Source organism: Heterodontus francisci, chromosome 5 (genome assembly GCF_036365525.1).
Source record: "Heterodontus francisci isolate sHetFra1 chromosome 5, sHetFra1.hap1, whole genome shotgun sequence".
In the NCBI taxonomy this organism is placed as follows: domain Eukaryota; kingdom Metazoa; phylum Chordata; class Chondrichthyes; order Heterodontiformes; family Heterodontidae; genus Heterodontus; species Heterodontus francisci.
This window is the reverse complement of record NC_090375.1, coordinates 43,133,713-43,157,336: the sequence shown is the minus strand read 5'-3', so window position 1 is coordinate 43,157,336 and position 23,624 is coordinate 43,133,713. Positions and strand designations below refer to the sequence as shown.

General features: G+C 44.0%; 1 protein-coding gene across 3 annotated transcripts in view; it reads right to left on the bottom strand.

Annotated features, from left to right (window-relative positions):
• The window catches only part of fam135b (family with sequence similarity 135 member B), a 548,259-nt gene that overhangs the window by 58,446 nt on the left and 466,189 nt on the right, over positions 1-23,624 (bottom strand). For all 3 annotated transcript variants that reach the window (XM_068031369.1, XM_068031370.1, XM_068031371.1), the window contains 2 exons: positions 22,164-22,255; positions 13,240-13,337 (listed from right to left, as the gene is read on the bottom strand). In XM_068031369.1, coding sequence (XP_067887470.1) covers positions 13,240-13,337; positions 22,164-22,255 — 190 coding nt within the window. The remainder of the gene's footprint in view (positions 1-13,239; positions 13,338-22,163; positions 22,256-23,624) is intronic.

Below are 23,624 nucleotides of genomic sequence, written 5' to 3'. Positions count from 1 at the left end.
GTTCTCAACTGGGGAAAGGCCAATTTTACCAAGCTGAGATATGATTTGGCAAAAGTGGACTGGAAACAAGCAACTTGAAGATAAATCAGCGTCAGATCAGTGGGAGGCCTTCAAAGGTGAGATAATTAGGGATCAGAACAAATATGTTTCCACAAAGAAAAAGGGTGGGACTCCCAAGTATAGAGTCCCCAGTATGAAAGAGCGTAAGGCAAAAAAGGGAAGCATATATCAGATACCAACCCTCAGTACAGCAAAATGCCAAGAGGACAATAGAAAATGCAGGGAGAAATTACAAAGGAAACTACAAAAGCAAAGTGAAGGCATGAAAAAGTATTAGCAAGTAGAATCAAGGAAAACTCTGAGATGTTTCATGAATACTGTCATGCAGGCGCCCACCTGCCATAATGGGGCATATTAATTTTGCCACATGGACATTAAATTTCAAATTGTTGCTGGGAAGAAAAGGTCTGTTACAAGGATTGCCAGGCCTTGGCTGAAAAAAAACATTTACATACCAACAGACATTGAAGGCAGAGAAGCGCAATCAATTCTCTGCTAAGATGATACAATACACAGAGCCGAGATGTGGTCAGACCAGTTAGTCACATGACTAACCTGCTTGGCAACCTGGGGGTTTCTGAATTGTATAGTTTGAACTGAGAGCCTGCAGAAAGCAGAATGTTTGTGGGCTGAAGAAGACCTCCTGTCTGTCTGTCTGCTCCCATCACTTTCTCACAAGCCTCTGAATCCACTGAAGACACATGAATCCCAAGAGAAAAAAGTCTCCTACAGCGAACAAGGATTGAGAAGAATACTGGGCCCCAACGAAAAGCAAGATCTACCAAGAATCAAGGACTCTACAGTGAGCTCGAAGAACCGCAACCAAAACTCTTCAGATATTGCCTCAAACTTTTCCACTTTATTTTTCTTCTGCTCTTTTCTGTCTCTATTTGCATATGTGTATTGTGTATTCATGCTAGCGTGGGGTGCGGCGTGTATCCATAGGCATTAACTGAAATAGAGTTTAAATTTAAGTTTAATAAATTTCAACTTTTCTTCTTTAAACCTAAAGCCTGTTTGTGCTGGTTTCTTTGCCTTATAATTGGAAAGCGGTGAACAAGGAATCACCAAGGGGGAGCTCAAAACAGTGTGTGTTTAAAATTAAACCATTATTGTAAGACCAGGTGAAGGGTGAAAGGGAACCAAGTACGAATTTTTTGAAGAAGTAGCAAGAAAGAAAAATGAGGGTAGTGCAGTTGATGTGGTCTACATGGATTTTAGCAAGGTTTTTGACAAAGTCCCACATGGCAGACTGGTTAAAAAAATAAAATCATACGGGATCCAGGGAATTGCAGCAAGCTGATTACAAAATTGGCTTAGTGGCAGAAAACAAAGGGTAATTGTTGATGGGTGTTTTTGCGACTGGAGGGCTGTTTCCATTGGCGTTGCGCAGGGCTCAGTACTAGGCCCTTTTTGTGGTATATATTAACGATTTGGACGTAACTGCAGGGGGCATGATCAAGAAGTTTTCAGACGACACAAAGATTGGCTGTGTGGTAGGTAGCGAGGAGGATAGCTGTAGGCTGCTGGAAGATATTGATGGTCTGGTCAGATGGGGCAGAAAAGTGTCAAATGAAATTCAACCTGGAGAAGTGTGAGGTGATGCATTTGGTGAGGTCAAACAAGGCAAAGGAATACACGATTAATGGGAAAATACTGAGAAGTGTAGAGGAGGTGAGGGACCTTGGAGTGAATGTCCACTGATCCCTGAAGGTAGCAGGACAGGTCGATAAGGTGGTTAAAAAGGCATATGGAATCTTTTACTTTAAGAGCAGGGAGGTTATGCTGGAACTGTATAACTCATTGGTTATGCCACAACCTGAGTACTGTGTGCAGTTCTGGTCGCCTCATTACAGAACGGATGTAATTGCACTAGACAGGGTACAGAGGAGATTTACGAGGATGTTGCCAGGACTGGAAAAATGTAGCTATGATGAAAGATTGGATAGGCTGGGGTTGTTCTCCTTGGAACAGAGAAGGCTGTGAGATTTGATTAAGATGTACAAAATTGCGAGAGGCCTGGATAGAGCGAAGGTGAAGGGCCTATTCACCTTAGCAGAGAGGTCAGTGACCAGGCGGCATAGATTTAAAGTGATTAGTAGAAAAATTAGAGGGGAGATGAGGAAAAGATTTTTCACCTACTGAGTCTGGAGGCCGACAGTAACTTGGAGCGTCAGGCAGGAGAGCCATTGTTGACTCCTCTCTCCGGCCAAACGCATGAGCTGCAAGTATGAAAAGGCCACGGCCAAAACCATTCCTGGGGAGGTGTTTCCCTCCACACAGACGGCCCTAACAACTTAGGGCCTTCTTTAATTTAAAATTTTCAGCAGGCTTCCAAGAGCACCTCCATTTTTAGGTGCCCTCACACTTGCCTTTCTGCCTCAGCAGCGCCCGCCTCTCCTGGTGGGGCTGCCAGCCAGCCAATGGCACGGCCCTTTTCATTGGGCCTCCCACCTTGGGAACCCGCCCGCTGTCCTTAATTGGACAAAAATGCGGAAGCGGCCAATTAGGAGCCCGCCTCACGTAAAGTTGTGCCGGTGGGCGCCTCGATGACAAATGCAGGCTCTGGACCCACATATGTTCCTGAGGTCTGGTTCCCGATGTCCGCAGGAAAATTCAACCTTTCGTGTCTGACTTCACAAAAGAGGGAGATATTGTAATTGAAGAGGAGATGAAACATTTGGATGGGATAAACATAGTGGGAGAGGAAATATTAAGTGGTTTAGCATCTGTGAAAGTAGATAAATCACTAGGCCTGGATGAAATTTGATCCTGAGATCTTAATAGAAGCAAGGGAGGAAATAGCGGAGGCTCTGGCCATTGTTTCCAATCCCTTCTGGCTCCAGGCATGATGCCAGAGGATTGCTAACACTGTCTGTTGCTTAAAAAGGGAGAAAAGAATAGGCTGAGTAATTATAGGCTAGTCCTCTTGTAGGATGTTTCCTCTGTGGGAAGAATCTAGAACTAGGGGTCACTGTTAAAAAATAAGGGGTTGCCCATTTAAGACAGAGTTGAGCAGAAATTTTTTCTCTCAGAGGATCATGCGTCTTTGGAACTCTCTTCCTCAAAAGGCTGTGGAAGCAGAGCCTTGAAATATTTTTAAGGCAGAGGTAGATAGATCCTTGATAGGGGGGTGAATGGTTATTAGGGGTAGGCAGGAATGAGGAGTTGAGGTTACAATCAGATCGGCCATGATCTTGTTGAATGGCGGAGCAGACTCGAGGGGCCAAGCGGCCTACTCCTGCTTCTTATTCATATGCTCGTATGAACAAATTATTGGAAAAAGTTCTAACGGAAAGTATTGTCATTTAGAAAGGCACGGACGAATCAAGGACAATCATCATGGATTTCTTTAGGAAAGGTTGTGTCTGACAAACTTGATGAATTCTTTGAGGAGGTAATAAGGAGGATCGATGAGACTAGCATGTTTGATGGATTCTACATGGGTTTCAGTAAAGCCTTTGACAAGTTTCCACATGATAGACTGGCCAGAAAAGTGAAAGCCCATGGGATGCAACGGAAAGTGACAAGTAGGATCAAAATTGGCTCAGTGGGCAGGAAGCAAAGGATAATGGTCGACTGGTGTTTTTGTGACTTTGGGTTCCGCAAGACTCAGTACTGGGTTTTAATGAAATGTATCAATGATTTAGACTTAAATGTAGAGGCCATGATTGAGAAGTTTGCAGATGATACAAAAAGTGGCTCTGTGGTTGATAGTAAGGAAAAAAGTTGTAGACTGCAGGAAGATATCAATGCACTGGTTAGATGGGCAGAAAAGAGGCAAATGGATTTCAATTCAGAAAAGTGAGAGGGAATGCATTTGGGGAGGGCAAACAAGGTAAAGGAATACACAATAAATGAGAGGATACAGAGAAGTGTAGAGGAACCTTGAAGTGCATGTCCACAGATGTCTGAAGGTAGCAGGTGGTTAAGAAAGTATATGGGATACTTTACTTTATTAACCAAGGCACAGAATATAACAGCAGGGCGGTTATGCCAGAACTGTATAAAACACTAGTTAAACCATAGCTAGAGTATTGCATCCAGTTCTGGTCATCACGTTACAGGAAGAATGTGATCACACTAGAGAGTGTACCGAGGAGATTTGCGAGGATGTTGCCAGGAATGAAGAATTTTAATTACAAGAAAAGACTGAGTAGGCTAAGGTTGTTTTCTTTGGAACAGAGGAGGCTGAGGGGAGATTTAATTGAGGTGTATAAAATTATGAGGTGCCTAGTTAGACTGGATAGGGAGGGCCTACTTTCCTTAGCAGCGAGGTCGATAACCAGGGGACATAGATTTAAAGTAATTGACAGAAGGATTAGAGGGGAGTTGAGGAGAAATCGTTTTACCCAGAGGCTGGTGGGGATCTGGAATTCACTGCCTGAAAGGGTGGTGGAGGCAGAAACCCTCATTGTATTTAAAAAGTACTTGAATATGCACTTGAAGTGCCGTAACCTACAGGGCTATGGACCAAGAGCTGGAAAATGAAATTAAACTGGACGGTTCTTTTTCAGCCAGTGCAGGATGGCATAATGGGCTGAATGTCCTCCTTCTGTGCTGTAAATTTTTATGATTCTATGATTAATTACTTCTATGCTGCTAGTCATCTTATGTACCCTATAAGCTCACTTCTCAGTCACCTGCTTTCAAAGCAAATGTCTACGGGGGAAAACTCATTTGTGGCAGCATGTTACACACTTATGCTGATTCACTTGAGGCAGACAGCGCCATGGGCTGCTACCTGTGTGACAATGCTGATTGTTTTAATTAGGGCTAAATCAACTAGTGGACCTGTTCCTAATTGATGCGCATTGACTCTGTTGGAAAGTCTGTTCAAGTATGTGAAGCCACTGGGAACATGTAGGTTCAGGTTTACTGTGCTGTCCCCATGAGAAATCCCTCCTTGATCATTAGCAGCAAGCTCCGCTCACTGCCCTTTGCTGAAGGCCTTGGATGGCCCAGTCTCAAGGTATTTTCCAATATCAACTACTTGGTAGTCTCAAAAGCTTGCTTGAATCTAAATAATCTATTGCCACAGAACTTTTTTTTATTATCAACAAGGGCCTTTTCTCATAGAAATCCAGTCATGTTGTCTTATTTTATCTCCCACGAATCCATACTCAGTCTTTCTTACCGTACCATACTTATCCAGGTCTTTCATTATTCCCTCTATCAGGATGTCTTCTAATACATTACCTTTAACAGATGTGGGGTCACTGACCCCTAGTTTATCGACAAGGCCCTATTTGTCTTTAAATGATTGATGTGACGTTAGCTACTGTTAAATCCTTGGGAAGTCCTCCCCTTTCTAATGATTTCCTAAAGATAATGGGTTGAATTTCTTTGGGGGGGGGGGCGGGGGAAGGGGGGTGTTCTTCCCTCTCATCCACTTTTTTGTTGTTCCTTCAGGGTTTCTACATCTCTTTCACCTAAGTTACAGCAGGTGAGTGGGAAATTCCCCACAGAAATTCACCTCAGTGGCAAGGCTTTACCACCCTTGTATGAAATTCATCTGGTCCTACATTCTTGACTTCATTTAATTTCTTTTGGTGAATTGGCTGCCTTATCTGAAATTTCTATTTTCTTTTAAATATCACCCCTGTGAATACAACTTCGGCAGCCCAAGGTCTCCTGGCTTATCGCAGAGAAATATTCATTCTGTATAAAAGAAGAACTAATTTATATGCAAGCCTTTCCACGGTTTTGAGGCCTTGCGATAGATTGAATTAGATAAAGTAGAAGAAAATTAAAACAGAAGAGGCACAGTTTACAGAATTGTTGAAGGACCAGAGCATCATGATAATCTCACAGTGTAGTCAACTGTTAGCGAAGATTACAGACAGTCTCCAGCTGCTGAGGTTCTCCAGAAATGTCATGAATACAGTGATTTCATGAAAGCAACAGAAGCAGATCTGGACTGGCTGGATCTCTGTTCAAGTGAAAAATATAGAAACATAGAAAATAGGAGCAGGAGAAGGCCAGCGGCCCTTTGAGCCTGCTCCGCCATTCATTATGATCATGGCTGATCATCTAACTCAGTAACCTGTTCCCGCTTTCCCCCCATATCCTTTGATCCCTTTTGCTCCTAGAGCTATATCTAACTCCTTCTTGAAAACATACAATGTTTTGGCCTCAACTGCTTTCTGTGGTAGCGAATTCCACAGGCTCACCACTTTCTGGGTGAATACATTTCTCCACATCTCAGTCCTGAAAGGTTTACCCCGTATCCTTAGACTATGACCCCTGGTTTTGGACTCCCCCACCATCGGGAACATCCTTCTTTTTATAGGTTTCTAGAGATCCCCCCGCACTCTTGTGAACTTCAGCGAATATAATCCTAACCGACTCAATCTCTCCTCATACGTCAGTCCCGCCATCCCAAGAATCAGTCTGGTAAACCTTCGCTGCACTTCCTCTGTAACAAGAGCGTCCTTCTTCAGATAAAGAGACCAAAGCTGCACACAATATTCCAGGTGTGGCCTCACCAAGGCCCTGTATAATTGCCTGTATATTCCCCTCTCCCAGTTTATAGCCATTCAGATAATAATCTGCCTTCCTGTTTTTGCGACCAAAGTGGATAACCTCACATTTATCCACATTATACTACATCTGCCATGCATTTGCCCAAATCACCATGAAGCCTCTCTGCATCCTCCTCACAACTCACCCTCCTCACAACTCACCCTCCCACCCAGTTTTGTGTCATCTGCAAATCTGGAGATATTACATTTAGTTCCCTCACCTAAATCATTAATGTATATTGTGAATAGCTGGGGTCCTTGCACCGATCCCTGCGGTACCCCACTAGTCACTGCCTGCCATTTGGAAAAAGACCCTTTTATTCCTACTCTTTGTTTTCTGCCTGCCAACCAACTTTCTATCCATCGCAATACACTATCCCCAATCCCATGTGCTTTAATTGTACACGCTAACCTCTTATGTGGGACTTTGTCGAAAGCCTTCTGAAAGTCCAAATAAACCACATCCACTGGCTCTCCTTCATCAACTGTACTAGTTAAATCCTCGAAGAATTCTAGTAGATTTGTCAAGCATGATTTCCCTTTCGTAAATCCATGCGGACTCTGCCCAATTCTACCACTGTTCTCCCAGTGCTCTGCTATAAAATATATGATAATGGACTCTAGAATTTTCCCCACTACCGACGTCAGGCTGACTGGTCGATAATTCCCTGTTTTCGCTCTACCTCCATTTTTAAATAGTGGGGTTACATTAACTCCCTTCCAACCTAAAGGAACTGTTTCAGAGTCTATAGAATCTTGGAAGATGACCACCAATGCATCCACTATTTCTAGGGCCACTTCCTTAAGTACTCTGGGATGTAGATTATCAGGCCCTGGAGATTTATCGGCCTTCAATCCCATCAATTTCCCCAACGCCATTTCTCTACTAATACTGATTTCCTTCAGTTCCTCCCTCTCACTAAACCCTGTGTTCCCCAGCATTTCTGGTATGATATTTGTATCCTCCTTTGTGAAGACAGAACCAAAGTATGCATTTAGTTGGTCAGCCATTTCTTTGTTCCCCATAATAAATTCCCCTGTTTCTAGGGACCTACATTTGTCTTCAGCAATCTTTTTCTCTTCAAATACCAATAGAAACTTTTACAGTCAGTTTTTATGTTCCCGGCAAGCTTACTCTCGTATATACATTTTATATATTATTACAAATATATACATTTTTAACTCCCCTCCCCTCCTGAAGACATTGACTCTTTGCTGGGCTATGGTTCCATAAACATCAAGCACTGTTCAGTACCTCAACCAGTGGGTATTGTTTGTGGGTGTTCCTTGAATGGGAGTATTGCCAGATATCATCTCTGAACCCAGTCTTAATTTCACTTGCTGCCAGTGAGCAGGAACCCTGCCATTTTCCCTTCTCTAACCAATGTGGCAATGAGTCAAATGTAGCACCCCTACCAGCAACATAAGGTTAGTTAACTAGTTGCAGATAAGTAATTGAACTTAGCAGCTTTCTGGCATGTACAGCACAGCTGTATTGGATAAACTCAGTATGCCTATAATTTGACATTATGGCCTAGAAATGTGGTTGAGCCAACTGCTCTAGTGTACCACAGATTTAATGTGGAGCTGGGAGAACCATTCCCATTTTGCCTTCTTGACTTGCACCAGTTCCTTTAAAGATATTAGTTAGGCTTTGTGTAGAGCTGGTTTTCCTGAATTCTGTCGACCCAGCAAATCAATTTGTACAGGGGGCCTCCAACAGGTGCTGGGCACTTTATTTGAAGATGCACATCCAGGCCGTGGGTGACTATTATTTTGCCTATACCAATATGGCGTGCAGTGCATGTCTGGCTCGCAATGTTTCCTGCCCACCCCGCCATATTGGAGTCTGAGATTCTAGTTTAACTCCTGAAAAATTGGCAGTGTACCCTTGAATTTCTAGCCCTTTATGTATAAGTATAAAAGGAGAGATTTGGGCTTGTTTTCACTGGAGTTTAGAAGATGGGAGACTTGATTGAAGGATATAAGATCCTGAATGGTCTTGACAAGGTGGATGTGGAAAGGATGTTTCCTCTTGTGGATGAGTCCAGAACTAGGGGGCGCTGTTTTAAAATTAGGGGTTGCCCTTTTAGGACAGGCGTAAGGAGAAATCTTTGCTGTCAGAGGATTGTGCGACTTTGGAATTCTCTGCCTCAGAAGGTTTTGGAGGTGGGGTCATTGAATATTTTTAAGGCAAAGGTAGATAGATTCTTGTTAGGCAAAGGAATCACGGGTTATCGGGGGTAGATGGGAGTGTGGAATTCGAAACACAAACAGATCAGCCATGATCTTATTGAATGGCAGAACAGACTCAAGGGACCAAGTGGCCTACTTCTGCTCCTAATTCGTATGTTCATATAAATATTTGTATTCTCAATACAAAACAAAGCAGCACGGTGAACAAAACGTACTCCCACTTCTTGTAATTTTAAACCTAGGATGTTCTCAGACTTAGAATTGACAACAATCAGCAAGAATGAGCACAGCGTTATCTCCTGGCAATAAGCAGTTGCTGACAATCACTCTGCAGTTGAAAAAGAAACAACCCATTTATGAAACTTGTTCTTTTCCTCCTCTGTGGAGAAAAAGAAAAAATGAGTTACTGCTGGGAGCTAGATAATTGCTTGTGTTTTGAAGCTTTCCCCTTTTCTTTCATGCAGGTCCACATTCAACAATTACAGAGAAAGTATCATTTGCTGAGTGAATTGGATATGATCTATTATGCCTGCTTGGTATAGTCTCTGGAGAGACATGGACGAGAGGGAGGGAATGGTCTGTAAATCGAGCCAAACGTTTTGCGGGGAGAACATTTTAGACAATCTGTAACAAGAAATGATTTTTATGAGCTATCCATCACTTTATGATGAAGGACATGGTGGCTTGCTCCAATTTGATGGCAATTCTTCCCAAAGGCATTAATGCAGTTAATTTCTTTTTATATATCTTGTTGTGCCCAACAAAGCACAGCTGCTGCAGATCGGTGTGTTTTTCTACTTCCCTCTATTTTGTTTGCCTGAACTTTGTGCTCATCGAGAGGGGCAATTGTAATCATGAGGGATGGAACACTTTTCCTTTCAGGCAATTACTTCCAGGTTAGGTACTAACAGGATAGAACATCTACATGCTATTATGTTCTGAGTGCGACCCCATTCTAAATGGGAGGGATGGAGAAAACAATTGAGCGAGGAGAGGACTTCCAAAAATAGGAGCAGTTGTCCCAACAGCGGCGTTCACATCACAGACATAATAAGCTCAAGTGGGAGGCAGAGGTCGCAATTGCGGTCAGTGCCCTCAAAACCGCTGAATAAACTTTCTTGACTCCCACAGAAATGAGCCAAGGACTCTAACTAATACTGATGGTGGAGCCCTCTACCTGCTCTAAGCAAGTGCAGTTACCATTCGGCCCATCAGAGGTGCATCAGATGGATTCTGCAAGTGGTTTGGGAAGAACTCAGTACATACCCATAAATTTCAACCAGAACGCAAGTGGGGCTGGTCAGAAGAAGACTGCCCCACAGACTTGGAAACTTTATGCAACTCATTATTATTATTCCATTATTGGTATCTCACATTTTCTAGGCTATCACTTTTACATGCAAAGTAAAGCTCTTTCTAATCTGCTCTAACATGGTGGAACTCCCAACTTCAAGTGAGTACCAGAGTGACAATTTTTGATTTCCAACACCAGACAAACTGTGACCTATTGGAGTAAGATTGCCAATTAGTACCAAGTTAAAACATTTTCCCATGCCCACTAAGAACTGCATTAAGATTGTCCAAACACAAATTCCCATAGCACCCTTGCAGACAACAGCTTAAAGCAACTTTCATCTCAATAGCCTAGACTGGATATTCAATCAGGCCCCACATTTGTAAGGCGATATCCGGAAACTCAAGAAAACCAAATTTTACATGAGACACTTACATTGTGTCATGCCTATTTTGCTGTTCCCTTTCTCGGGTCCTATAAAAACAGCAATGTCCTTGTGATGATTTATTTAGGATACAGTTTATTCATATCAATCACCTTTATTGGCATCACTTGTGTAATATCCATCAGTGTTGGGGATTTTACAAACTATTTAAATAATTTTAATAGATAGCGTGGATTTGTTAAGGGCAAATGGTGTTTAACGATTTTTTTGTTTTTCAATGAGGTAGCAGAAAGGGTTGAATGAAGGTAATGTGGTTGATGTGGTGTACAGGGACTTCCAAAAGGTGTTTGATAAAGTACCATATAACAGGCTTTTCAGCAAAGCTGAAGCCCATGGAATAAAAGGGACAGTAGCAGCATGGATACGAAGTTAGCTGAGGATCAGGAAATAGTGAGTACTGGCGATCGGTTGTCTTTCGGACTGGAGGAAGGTATATCATGGGACTGCCCAGGGGTTGGTATTAGGACCACTGCGCTTTTCTTGAGCTATATTAATAACCTAGACTTGGGTGTGAAGGGCATAATTTAAAAATGTGCACATGACACAAACTTGGAAGTATTGTGAACTGTGAGGAGGATAGTGATGGACTTCAAGAAGACAGAGACAAACTGGTGAAATGGACGGACAAGTGGCAGATGAAATTTAAGTCAGAGAAGTGTAAAGTGATTCATTTTGGGAAGAATGAAGAGAGGCAATATAAACAAAAGGGTACAATTCTAAAAGGGGTGCAGGAGCAGAGGGACCTGGGGGCATATGTGCACAAATTATTGAAGGTGGCAGTGCAGGTTGAGAAAGAGATTAAAGGCTTAATCAACAGAGGCAGAGATTACAAAAGCAATGAATTTATGGTGAATCTTTATAAAACACCGGTTCAGCCTCAATTCTGGTCACCACATTTTAGGAAAGATGTGAAGGCATTGGACAGGGTGCGGTAAAGATTTATCACATGATTCTGGGGATGAGAGGTTTCAGTTACGTGGACAGGTGGATGAAGCTGGGGTTGTTCTCCTTAGAGAAGTGAAGGTTGAGAGCAGAATTGATAGAGATGTTCAAAATCATGAGAGGTCGAGACAGAGTAGCTCGGGAGAGACTGTTACCATTGGTGGAAGGGTTGAGAAGCAGAGGACATCGATTTAAGGTGACTGGCAAAAGAAGCAGAGGTGACATGAGGAAAAACATTTTTACACAGTGAGTGGTTAGGATCTGGAATGCACTGCCTGACAATGTGGTGGGGGCATTTTAATCGTGGCTTTCAAAAGGGAATGACATAATTATCTGAACAGAAAAAAATTTCAGGGCTTTGAGAAAAGGCGGGGAAGTGGGACTAGCTGAATTGCTCTTGCAGAGAGCCAGCATGGACACGACAGGGCTGAACGGTCTCCGTCTGTGCTGTAACATTCTATGATTCTATGACTTAAACATAGAATGGTAAAAGCTTCAGAACTGCACTGCAACTTAAGAATAGTTAAAGGTTAAATGTGGAGTCAGGATTCTTCTGTCTCTGGGCCTGCTGCATTCAGGATAATCGGATCTACATGTGGCACAACCAGCATGCATCTAAAAGAAAGCTTAATCTGAATGTGGTGCTGGGTGGAGCAAGAGTGCTTGCCAAGCCCCTCCTCATTGCCTCCACACCCTCCCGATTGCTCCCTTCCGCCTCTTGATCGTCTCTCCCTCACTTGCTTTCCCCCTCCCTCCCCCTCCAATCGCGGCCCTCTCCGCTCCCAGGACCTACCTGGGAGCCTCTAACAGAGATGCAGTAGCCCGAAATTTACATCCCCATTGCCGACGAGTTGCTTGGAGACATGCTGCAGGTGTCCACGCCTCGTCAGTCTAATTTAAGTGAGGCTCGAGGCCCAATTTTGTTTGGGCTTCGGGGCTAACCTGTTGTGGTGCAGGGATCGACCCAGTTCGCTTTAGCAGTTGCCGTTATTTAATTTAACCCACATAATCTCTGATTCTCCTCCTTGACTGTTAATCTATTGCACGGATCCCCTTCATTATTTTAAGAACACGTATTTTCTTCGTTCTTTTTCACTATAGGGCGGCACAGTGGCGCAGTGGTTAGCACCGCAGCCTCACAGCTCCAGCGACCCGGGTTCAATTCTGGGTACTGCCTGTGTGGAGTTTGCAAGTTCTCCCTGTGTCTGCGTGGGTTTCCTCCGGGTGCTCCGGTTTCCTCTCACAGCCAAAAGACTTGCAGGTTGATAGGTAAATTGGCCATTATAAATTGCCCCTAGTATAGGTAGGTGGTAGGGGAATATAGGGACAGGTGAGGATGTGGTAGGAATATGGGATTAGTGTAGGATTAGTGTAAATGGGTGGTTAATGGTCGGCACAGACTCGGTGGGCCGAAGGGCCTGATTCAGTGCTGTATCTCTAAAAAAAAAACTATAGACAAGAAATTTAGCTTCCTTTGCCCTACCTCCAAAATTGTGAATCATTGAAGGTGTTCTCTGAAATGTATAAATAGATAAAAGGAAGGTGACTGTGGTAACCGCGGAGAATACATTATAAAAATACTTTGAAAATTGAAATCGTGCTGCCAAGCATGTAACATGGAGTTGGCTTTATTACCGTGATGTTATTGCCTTGAACGCTTTGAAACTTTATTTTTGCATAAATATGTCAATGACATGATTTTCACTATTTAGTTAAACGCATGGCTTTGTTTATAGCAAGGAAATAATATACAAGGTAAGTAGTTGTGGATATTTTACCTTATTCTGGATATTGTCAGATTGTAGAGATGGATATGTTGAATAATCTCCTCCAAGAGGCGATCCGTCATTGCATCAAAGTCAGCAAAGGTGTCACTCTGCAGTCAAATACAGTCAAAATAAAGCAACAGCTGGTGTGACAGAAAAACAGGTCAGGGACCTAAGATTACCATCCACCTCATTTCTGGCATGCAAAGCTGGCACCAAAATCATTTTTTTTTTTAAATTTCTACATTTCACCTTAATGCTGTGCCTTACAAAATATTATTAGTTAAGGTTTTAAATCATGTACATCAGCAATGAAACAAACAACAGAATTCAAGCCACAATTCCATCCCTGCCCATCCACTTCCTCCCATCCTACACACTATCTCATTTGGGAACTTGGCCCAAGGTAGTAATTCTACATAAGGCAATTTACCAGACCACAGTGTCTCACTTAATGCTGATTATCTCCAACAAAGGGTAGCACAATCTACTGCATTCCTCTATAATCTTAAATGTTATATGAAAGTTTGTCACATGCCTTTATAGCAACTTCCTGTCTGAGCTTCATCACTGCCATCAGCTGTCGAGGCACCATGGTAATCCCCTCCACCTCTCTCCCCTCCTCAAATCCCACCCCTTAGATCAAGCTTTTGGTCACCCCTCCTAATATCTCCTTCTTTGACTTGGCATCCATTTTTGTCTGACTCCTCTGTGAAGCGCTTCAGGGCATTTTCCATCCAAAGGGCAATGTTAATGCATCCTGTCAATGGTGTTAATGGCGGCACAGTGGCGCAGTGGTTAGCACCGCAGCCTCACAGCTCCAGGGACCTGGGTTCGATTCCGGGTACTGCCTGTGTGGAGTTTGCAAGTTCTCCCTGTGTCTGCGTGGGTTTTCTCCGGGTGCTCCGGTTTCCTCCCACAAGCCAAAAGACTTGCAGGTTGATAGGTAAATTGGCCATTATAAATTGTCACTAGTATAGGTAGGTGGTAGGGAAATATAGGGACAGGTGGGGATGTTTGGTAGGAATATGGGATTAGTGTAGGATTAGTATAAATGGGTGGTTGATGTTCGGCACAGACTCGGTGGGCCGAAGGGCCTGTTTCAGTGCTGTATCTCTAATCTAATCTAATCTAGTGTACTTTATAACTGCAGTTGGTTTGTGTAGATCTTTCCTTTCATGTAACATTATGAATAAGGCACATTCAGTTGGGTGATAACTTTGGGTGAATGCCACAGACCAGAATGGAAAGGGTTAATCAGGGCGGCAGCAGAGATTCTGCTGCTGAACTGATAGTGATGAAATCTGCTAGTTTGTACGCTGTGCTTTGATTTTGTTTTAGATAACAAGGTAACTGAGTGCATTGTCACTTTGGGAAATATTACTTTTCATCTGAAAAATGTGAAAATATAGTTCTAATCCACAATACATTGACATGGGTAATCAATGTTTGGGCAGTTCTGTATGTTTTGTGCAGATGGTCCCCATGTGTGAAGTGGATTAAGGGTTGAAACCTGTGGGAATAGACTCCCGAGACCAAGTAGTTAGACACTAGAGTGCTAATTCAGCAAAGGGCTCAGATAAAGTTGATATAAAGGCTGGGTAACAAAGGCGAGTCGTGTCCAGAGCTATCATGTAACAGTGATGAGAAAGGCCCAGAGAAGGAAACCTCAGCTGGTCTAGCTTCTAGGACAGAGAGAATGACTGTGTCCTGATTGCTAACATTGCCCTGTAGTGGCTTGCTGCTACAGTAATGTTACTGCTTTGCTCATATACTTTATGCTTTTTATCTACACATGTATGTAGTCATGTTTGATTTGACAGGAATGAACGAACCCAAGATAGAAACATGGTGATTTGATAACATCCCAATAATCCATTCCTTGACATGGAAAGATGCTGAACAGCTGGAATAGGTTGTCAGGTAGACTGGTTGAAGCCAGGATATTGGTCTCATTCAAGACACAGCTTTAGGAATGATTTCAAAAGGAAACTGGATGGGCACTTGGAGGAAATAAACTTGCAGGGCTATGGGGATCGAGCGGGGGAATGGGACTGACTGGACTGCTCCGCGGAGAGCTAGCATGAACTCAAGGGGTCGAATGGCCTCCTTCTATGCTGTAAATGACTTTATGAATTAAAGAGCTTGCATTTACACAGCACCTTTCAGGATGTCCCAAAACAATTAAATATTTTGTAAGCATGGCAATCGTTAGAAAGTACAAAAATATTGCAGCCAATTTATGCGCAGCAAGCTCCCGCAAGAAACAATTAGATAATAATTGGATCATCTGTTTTAGCAATGCTGGTTATGGGATAAGTATTGGGTCGGGCAAAAAGAAAACTCCCCTGCTCTACTTTGAAGGCTGCCATTGGATCTTTTATACCCACTTGAGGGCCTCCATTAACATCTCATCCAAATGACTGCACCTCTAACAGTACAATTCAATGCAAAGGTGGGTAATGCAGTCAGATGCTGTAATGCAAAGGTGGTTGGGTTGGTATTCAGACTGGAGGGACAGGCTTTCTGCATTCCAACCTATGTTGTAGTCAGTCATGATGTGCCGGGAGGCGACATTCTGTGCAAAATGTCTACTGGTCTTTAAACAAAATTACAAAACAGTGTAACACATGGTGAATCAGGAAAAGCACCAAGGCATCCCTCCTTTGTAACATTCAGGTTTACATGACAGTTTAGTGGAATAGATATTCCCCTTTTAAGATGGTGGCCGAATCGTTTTCTCTTTTCGTTCTTGAGATGCATGGAATGAAATTTATTGTCCGTGTCTCGATACCCTGAGGTGGTGGTCATCAGTGCTCTTTCATAGTGCTTTTCTGTGAGTAGCTTGCCACAGAGAACATTGAAGACTCAAGTACGTGCAGGCTTTCCTGAAGCATATATGTGAACTAGTTTAGTTATTACAACATTTTGGCAGTTACACTGCTGCCAGCCCACAGATTTACTGAATTCAGTTTCACAACTTGCCACGATGGGACTCCAGGTTGCTAGCCCAGTTCAACATCATATCCACCATCTAGAAGGGCAAGGGGAGTCAATGCATGGGAACATCTCCAAGTTCCTTTCCGAGTCACAGACAGTCCCGATCTTGACATACATCACTGTCCCTTCATCATTGCTGGGTAAAAATCCTGAAACTCCCCAACTAACAGGCCTGTGGCAGCATTTTCACAACATGGACTGCAGCGGTTCAAACAGAAGGCTCACCACCCCCCTCTCAAGAACCACAAATGATTGGCAATAAATGCCAATGATGCTCACATTTTGGGAATGAATTTTAAAAAGTTCTATTCTACCCTTGATAAACTAGCAGATTTTCAATGTTCCTCACAATGAAATGGTAGGATGTGGGCTCCCCCCAGTGGTAATGCATCTAGAGTGAGTGTTTTTAAGGCTGTTTCCTTCATGTATTGGCCATGTGAAATTAGGGGGGAAAATACTGCATGGAGGTGACAGCCAGCAAGGATGAGAGAGGAAGTCATATTTGCTGTGAAACTGCACACCCATGAAAGAGCAAGTGGACACCCTCCAAATTTCAAGCTGCCCCCGGATGAGTTCAATGTCAGAAAACGTGGGGTTTCCGGCACAACCACTAAGCTCAAGCAGTTTAGTTTTCACATAAAAATCTAGGATTCAGCATTGTAGTGTGCAAACTGAATGTGCTTTTTGAATACTAAAGGCAGCACAAGATAGTAAAAAAGGGAACAAGCTGCTAATTTTTTGTTCAACTTGTTCATTTGTGATGTAATAGCTCCCTCTACTGTACTGTGTCAGTACTATCAAACTGGAGGTGCTTGGGCTCCTGCAGTTTTTAATTTACGAGGTGTTACTTTCTGTTATTTATGAAGAATATCAGCCGCTGACATTTCTAATCCTTCAGAGATTGATGTTGGTAGAAGCCTGTAGGTTTTTATTACTTTCACACCAGATGTTTAATTGCTGGTCTCTTTTTCTCCCCCCTACTTTTCTCCTCTCCTGCCTTGTGGTGGGATAAGATTCCACAGGCACCAGCCACCCTCTGGTACCTAGCCCTGGTGACCATACTTTATGTGCGAGTCTAGACAAGTCGATAGATGTGTAGTTCGATTGTGTGATGTGGGGTTGGGGGTGTGGACATAATTTGTTTGTCCTGGCAACATTTAACAGACATTGAAAAACATGAGTAACTGAAACCAGTACTATGCTTAGACAATGAATGTATGTGGGCTGTTCTTTGTGCAGCGCTTCTGGCTACTTTAAGTGCTATGGATGTTAACTCGCTGGGGGCTTTCTTGTAGTTCAACAGTGCAGTCTGCTTAGCGGATATGACAGGTTCCAGCTCTTCAAAGTGAGATTGAAACCAGTCTGCATTCTGCTTCTCACGTTTGCCAAAGGTGGTCATTGCTGAGTCATAGATGGCGTCTCTGATGTGGGCCCACGGCAGGAGTGTTTTGAAGGGCTTTTTCAAGTGAATTTAGAAACTTATGTAACAGCTGTGGGTAAGAAATTCTGTTAGTGTTGATGCGCGGGCAGCCCTTCTGCTTGGAGTGATGTAGCTTCTTTGGTTTGAGTCTAACTTTGCTGCACATCAGGGAGTGGTCGATGTTGCAGTCTGCACTGTGGAAGCTGCGTGTGATTTGGACACTGTTTAAAGAGGCTCGCCTTGTAACGATGAGGTCCAGCTGGTGCCAACGTCATGATCTTGGCTGCACAAAGAACAATCAGGCACTGTGCAACACCTATGCAGTCAAATTCAGCTGGCCTCCGACAACGGAAACATCAGAGGAATGTATGATGGCATTAAGAGAGCTTTTGGGCCAACGATCAAGATTGCCCCCCTCAAGTCTAAATCGTGGGAAACGATCACTGAGCAACGTAAGCAAATTGACTGCTGGGTGGAACACCACTTAGAACTTAACTCTAGGGAAAATGTTGTCACTAATACCTCAATGCAGCCCAGTCTCTGCCAGTCATGGATGAGCTGGACGAACAGCCAACAAAATCGGAACTCAGTGATGCCATTGATTCTCTAGCCAGTGGAAAAGTCCCTGGAAAGGTTGGCATTACCCCTGAAATAATCAAGAGTGCCAAGCCTGCTACACTTTCAGCACTCCACGAACTGCTTTGCCTGTGCTGGGTTGAGGGAGCAGTACCACAGGACATGCGCGATGCCAATATCATCACCCTCTATAAGAACAAGGGTGACCGCGTGTCTGCAACAACTACCATGGAATCTCGCTCAGCATAGTGGGGAAAGTCTTCGCTCAATTAGTTTTAAACAGACTCCAGAAGCTGACTGAGCGTGTCTACCCTGAGGCACAGTGCGGCTTTCGAGCAGAGAGATCCACCATTGACATGCTGTTCTCCCTTCGCCAGCTACAGGAGAAATGCCGCGAACAACAGATGCCCCTCTACGTTGCTTTCATAGATCTCACCAAAGCCTTTGACCTCATCAGCAGACGTGGTCTCTTCAGACTACTAGCAAAGATCGGATGTCCACCAAAGCAACTAAGCATCATCACCTCATTCCATGACAATATGAAAGGCACAATTCAGCATAGCATGCCTCAACAGACCCCTTTCCTATCCCGAGTGGCGTGAAACAGGGCTGTGTTCTCGCACCTACACTGTTTGGGATCTTCTTCTCACTGCTGCTCTCACATGCATCCAAATCTTAAGAAGGAATTTTCCTCCACACAAGATCAGATGGCAGGTTGTTCAACCTTGCCCGTCTTAGAGCGAAGACCAAAGTATGGAAAGTCCTCATCAGGGAATTCCTCTTTGCTGACGATGCTGCTTTAACATCTCACACTGAAGAGTGTCTGCAGCGACTCATCGACAGGATTGCGGCTGCTTGCAACGAATTTGGCCTAACCATCAGCCTCAAGAAAGCGAACATCATGGGACAGGACATCAGAAATGCTCCATCCATCAATATCGGCGACCACACTCTGGAAGTGGTTCAAAAGTTCATCTACCTAGGCTCAACTATCACCAGTAACCTGTCTCTAGATGCAGAAATCAACAAGCACATGGGAAAGGCGTCCGCTGCTATGTCCAGACTGGCCAAGAGGGTGTGGGAAAATGGTGCACTGACACAGAACACAAAAGTCCGAGTGTTTCAAGCCTGCGTCCTCAGTACCTTGCTCTACGGCAGCAGGGCCTGGACAATGTATGTCAGCCAAGAGCGGCGTCTCAACTCATTCCATCTTCGCTGCCTCCGGAGAATACTTGGCATCAGGTGGCAGGACCATATCTTCAACGCAGAAGTCCTCGAGGCAGCCAACATCCCCAGTATAGACACCCTACTGAGCCAGCGGCGCTTGAGATGGCTTGGCCATGTGAGCCGCATGGAAGATGGCAGGATCCCCAAGGACACATTGTACAGACAGCTTGTCACTGGCATCAGACCCACCGGCCGTCCATGTCTCCGTTTTAAAGACATCTGCAAAAGCGACATGAAGTCCTGTGACATTGACCACAAGTCGTGGGAGTCAGTTGCCAGTGATCGCCAGAGCTGGCGAACAGCCATAAAGGCGGGGCTAAAGAGTCGCGAGTCGAAGAGACTTAGCAGTTGGCAGGAAAAAAGACAGAAGTGCAAGGAGAGAACCAACTGTGTAACAGCCCCGACAACCAATTTTATGTGCAGCGCCTGTGGAAGAGTCTGTCACTCTAGAATTGGCCTTTATAGCCACTCCAGGCGCTGCTCCACAAAACACTGACTACCTCTAGGCGCTTACCCATTGTCTCTCGAGACAAGGAGGCCAAAGAATATGAGGGCTATTCAAAAAGGGAGGGCACTAGAGAAAAACCCAATCCTGCTCTCACCCACATGTCAGTGATGGGGTCACTGAACAGGCAAGCAGGAGCATGAACCCTAGCCAATATCTCCACTCTCATAACTCATTTTCAAACGAATTTCATTTCACGTTGACTGGCGTACTGCGTATTTCCCAGTTACCTGCTGAAACTATTTGTTGTGTGATGCTGTATACTTTCACCATCCCACATCACTTTTGGGGTTTCTGCCAATTACCATGAAAGATATGGCGGGAGATTGGATGAACCCATGTGGAAATTCTATGCCTTCATCTTTACTCACTGTTCAGCGTGTGCAATATGAAAAGATGTATTTCACAATCCAGTTTATCTATGGGGACAAAAATTTCACTGCTAATGGTGTGATTAGTTTAGGACTGCGTTTACACTACAATGGTAGGAGTTGACACTAAGGAATTGTAATGTAAATGCAGAGTCTCCTTCTCTGTCTGATGGTTCTCTTTATCAGTACATTTTCTTTCTCTCTCTGCATCTTTTTCCATCTCGTCCAATTTTCTCACCTTTCTTTCCTCTCCTGAGAATTTGGCAACTCCAACACAATTCCACAGCTGCCATTTACCCACAGGTAAATCACCAAAGCACAAGCAGGTTATTCCACAAAGGGGATGGGAAATTATTCCTTAAACATCTCTGCATCCCTGCCTCTCTCTTCTCTTTGAAGACGCTCCTTAAAACCTACCTCTTCGACCAAGCCTGTCCTAATGTCTCCTTCTTTGGCTCGGTGATAATTTTTGTCTGATTACGCTCCTGTGAAGTGCCTTGGGATGTTTTACTACATTGAAGGCTCAATGCCGTTGTTTAGTGGTCCCAGCACATGAACATCCAGCAACGGTCACTGGACAGTGATCAACAACAATAGACCATGACCAATTTGTAGGCTGATACCAGTTGCATCAGGTGGCAGGACCGTATCTCCAACACAAAAGTTCTCGAGGCGGCCAACATCCCCAGCTTATACACACTACTGAGCCAGCGGCGCTTGAGATGGCTTGGCCATGTGAGCCGCATGGAAGATGGCAGGATCCCCAAGGACACATTATACAGCGAGCTCGTCACTGGTATCTGACACACTGGCCCTCCATGTCTCCGCTTTAAAGACGTCGGCAAACGTGACATGAAGTCCTGTGACACTGATCACAGGTCGTGGGAGTCAGTTGCCAGCGATCGCCAGAGCTGGCGGACAGCCATAAAGGCGGGGCTAAAGTGTGGCGAGTTGAAGAGACTTAGCAGTTGGCAGGAAAAAAGACAGAAGCGCAAGGGGAGAGCCAACTGCGAAACAGCCTTGACAACCAATTTTATCTGTAGCCCCTTTGGAAGAGTCTGTCACTCTAGAATTGGCCTTTTTAGCCACTCTAGGTGCTGCTTCACAAACCACTGACCACCTCCAGGCACTTACCCATTGTCTCTCGAGACAAGGAGGCCAAAGAAGAAGAAGAAGAACCAGTTGCAGCATTCCACTGTTACCTTGGCTGAGACTCTCTTTTGTTTTGTCATCCATCGCGTGTTGCCTCAGAATCTGGATCACCATTTTCCAAGGTCCAGTGTAATTTCCTGTGCATATCTGTGGAGTGGGAAGGGGACTGAGGGAGGGATACCCACTCTATGCAGTTTGCTGGATTAGAATTTAAACAAGGGAGCATTGCATTTCTTCTTATTAATACTCTGTTGTCCAAACCTGGATTAAATTATCCACATCAGTTGATTTCTCTCTGAATCATCCACAACAACAAATTGTATTTATTAGTACCTTTAATGTGGTAAAACGTTTCACAGGAGCGTAAAGACTTAACTATAGGTTGAAACTGCTGCGGATGGATCTGGTTTTTATCTAACTTATTAAAGCAGAACATGCCAGAAATGGCTCCACAGGTTGATCAAAAGCTGAAAGAGAAAGACAGGACTATATTTCAGAAAAGAAAAGCCTAACCTACATTTTTTTAATCAAATGCTGTGACATTTCCAGAACGGTCTATCTTTATTCCAGATTTTGCTGGATTTTTACATCCCCTGTTCGAATAGATCTAATAATTAATGAAGAACAAAGATCTTATTCCTTGCAGATAGGATTTGTAACCCGGGTAAGCCTCATCAATTCCTACCTGGTTCCTTTCGGACATTAAGAAATCCAGTTTGGCTCCAGGAAGCCCCAGCTCAATAAACGTCTTCACAAGTCGTAGATCTGCACTGTTACCTGAAATGAATAACCAATCGTTAACTAGTCTCAGTATGAGTAGTTGTAAGAGGATGGACTTCAACTGAATTTCTACGCCTGATTTCGTTGAGCCCTGAGATGTCTGCAAATCTATGGAACTTCTGTGAGTACAAGATTGTTCTTATGCCTTCGAATGATAAAATGGATAATTTGGCATTTACTGTCTCGGCTCACGAATGATGACTGGCCACTTGAGTGGGAATTGGAGTTTTGCTGGCATTAATGTAAATGTACTACAATATGAGACACTAGCTTCAGGAAGGGGCAAAGGAAAGTTAAACATTTGTCTCAGAAAACACAATTTCCACGAAGAAAGAATGTCAGAGGGTCACAGTGTACCAAGAGTCCAGCTTGCTGCACTACTGAATAAAAATAGGGCACATGCAACTTGCCTCACTTATGAGTTCATGACATTAAATTTGCCACAGTGCAGCAACACTAACCAGAGGCCATGAAGTCAAGGGCAGAGGTAAGGTTGGACAGTTGGTCACCTGGAGTACTGTTGTGTAGCCTGTAAAATGGCACTGTTGGTGGTTTGGAAGATTGTAACCCATTCTCTTGGCAGCAACATGTGCAGAGGCTGGGTGAATATAAGGAAGTTTAGAGGTAGGCAGATCTCGAGAACACATTTACAAAATCACAAGGCTGAAGCAAGATTCTAAATCAGTAGAATTTCTCCCTCACCCCCACCCCCCCACACCTCCGTCCACACCCCCCCACCCCACACCTCCGTTTCCACCCCCCCCACCACCACCACCATCGGATTGTCGATCTAATAGACAGTTAGCAATGTTACCTAACACGGGAGGTAGGAAGGGAAGTGAATGGTCAGAAGTTTAGTGGGAATAGGGTTGAGAAAACTGGCGATGGGTCTTAGGAACAAGATGAGGCCAGACAGAGCATGAAGGGAGATAGGACAGAAACTAGAGAAAGATACAAATTCAGAGCTAGGGCAGGAGGGAACTTTAGAGGAGGTTTGGCCCAGTGGGCGGGGGAAAGGGAGGGAAATGGCAGAGGCAACTGATTGGATGGTCTCAATCTCGGTGACAAAGAAATCCATGAGTTGGAGGTGAGGATGGAGAGTATAGGGGAGAGGGGTTTAAGAAGACGGTTTACATTAGAAAAAAGAAGTCGACAGTTACCCTTGCTTTCCAGGATGATCCTGGAATAGTGAGCAGTTTTTGCAGACAACAGCAGGACCCAACAGTGCTTTATTTGGTCCAGCCAGATTTGGTGGTGAATGGCTAAACCAGTTGCCTACCATTTCTATTTAAGTCTGCGTCTCGTGAACTTAAGGGAGTGGAGATGAGGACCATACCAGGGGAATGGCCAGGGTGAGAGAGAGTAA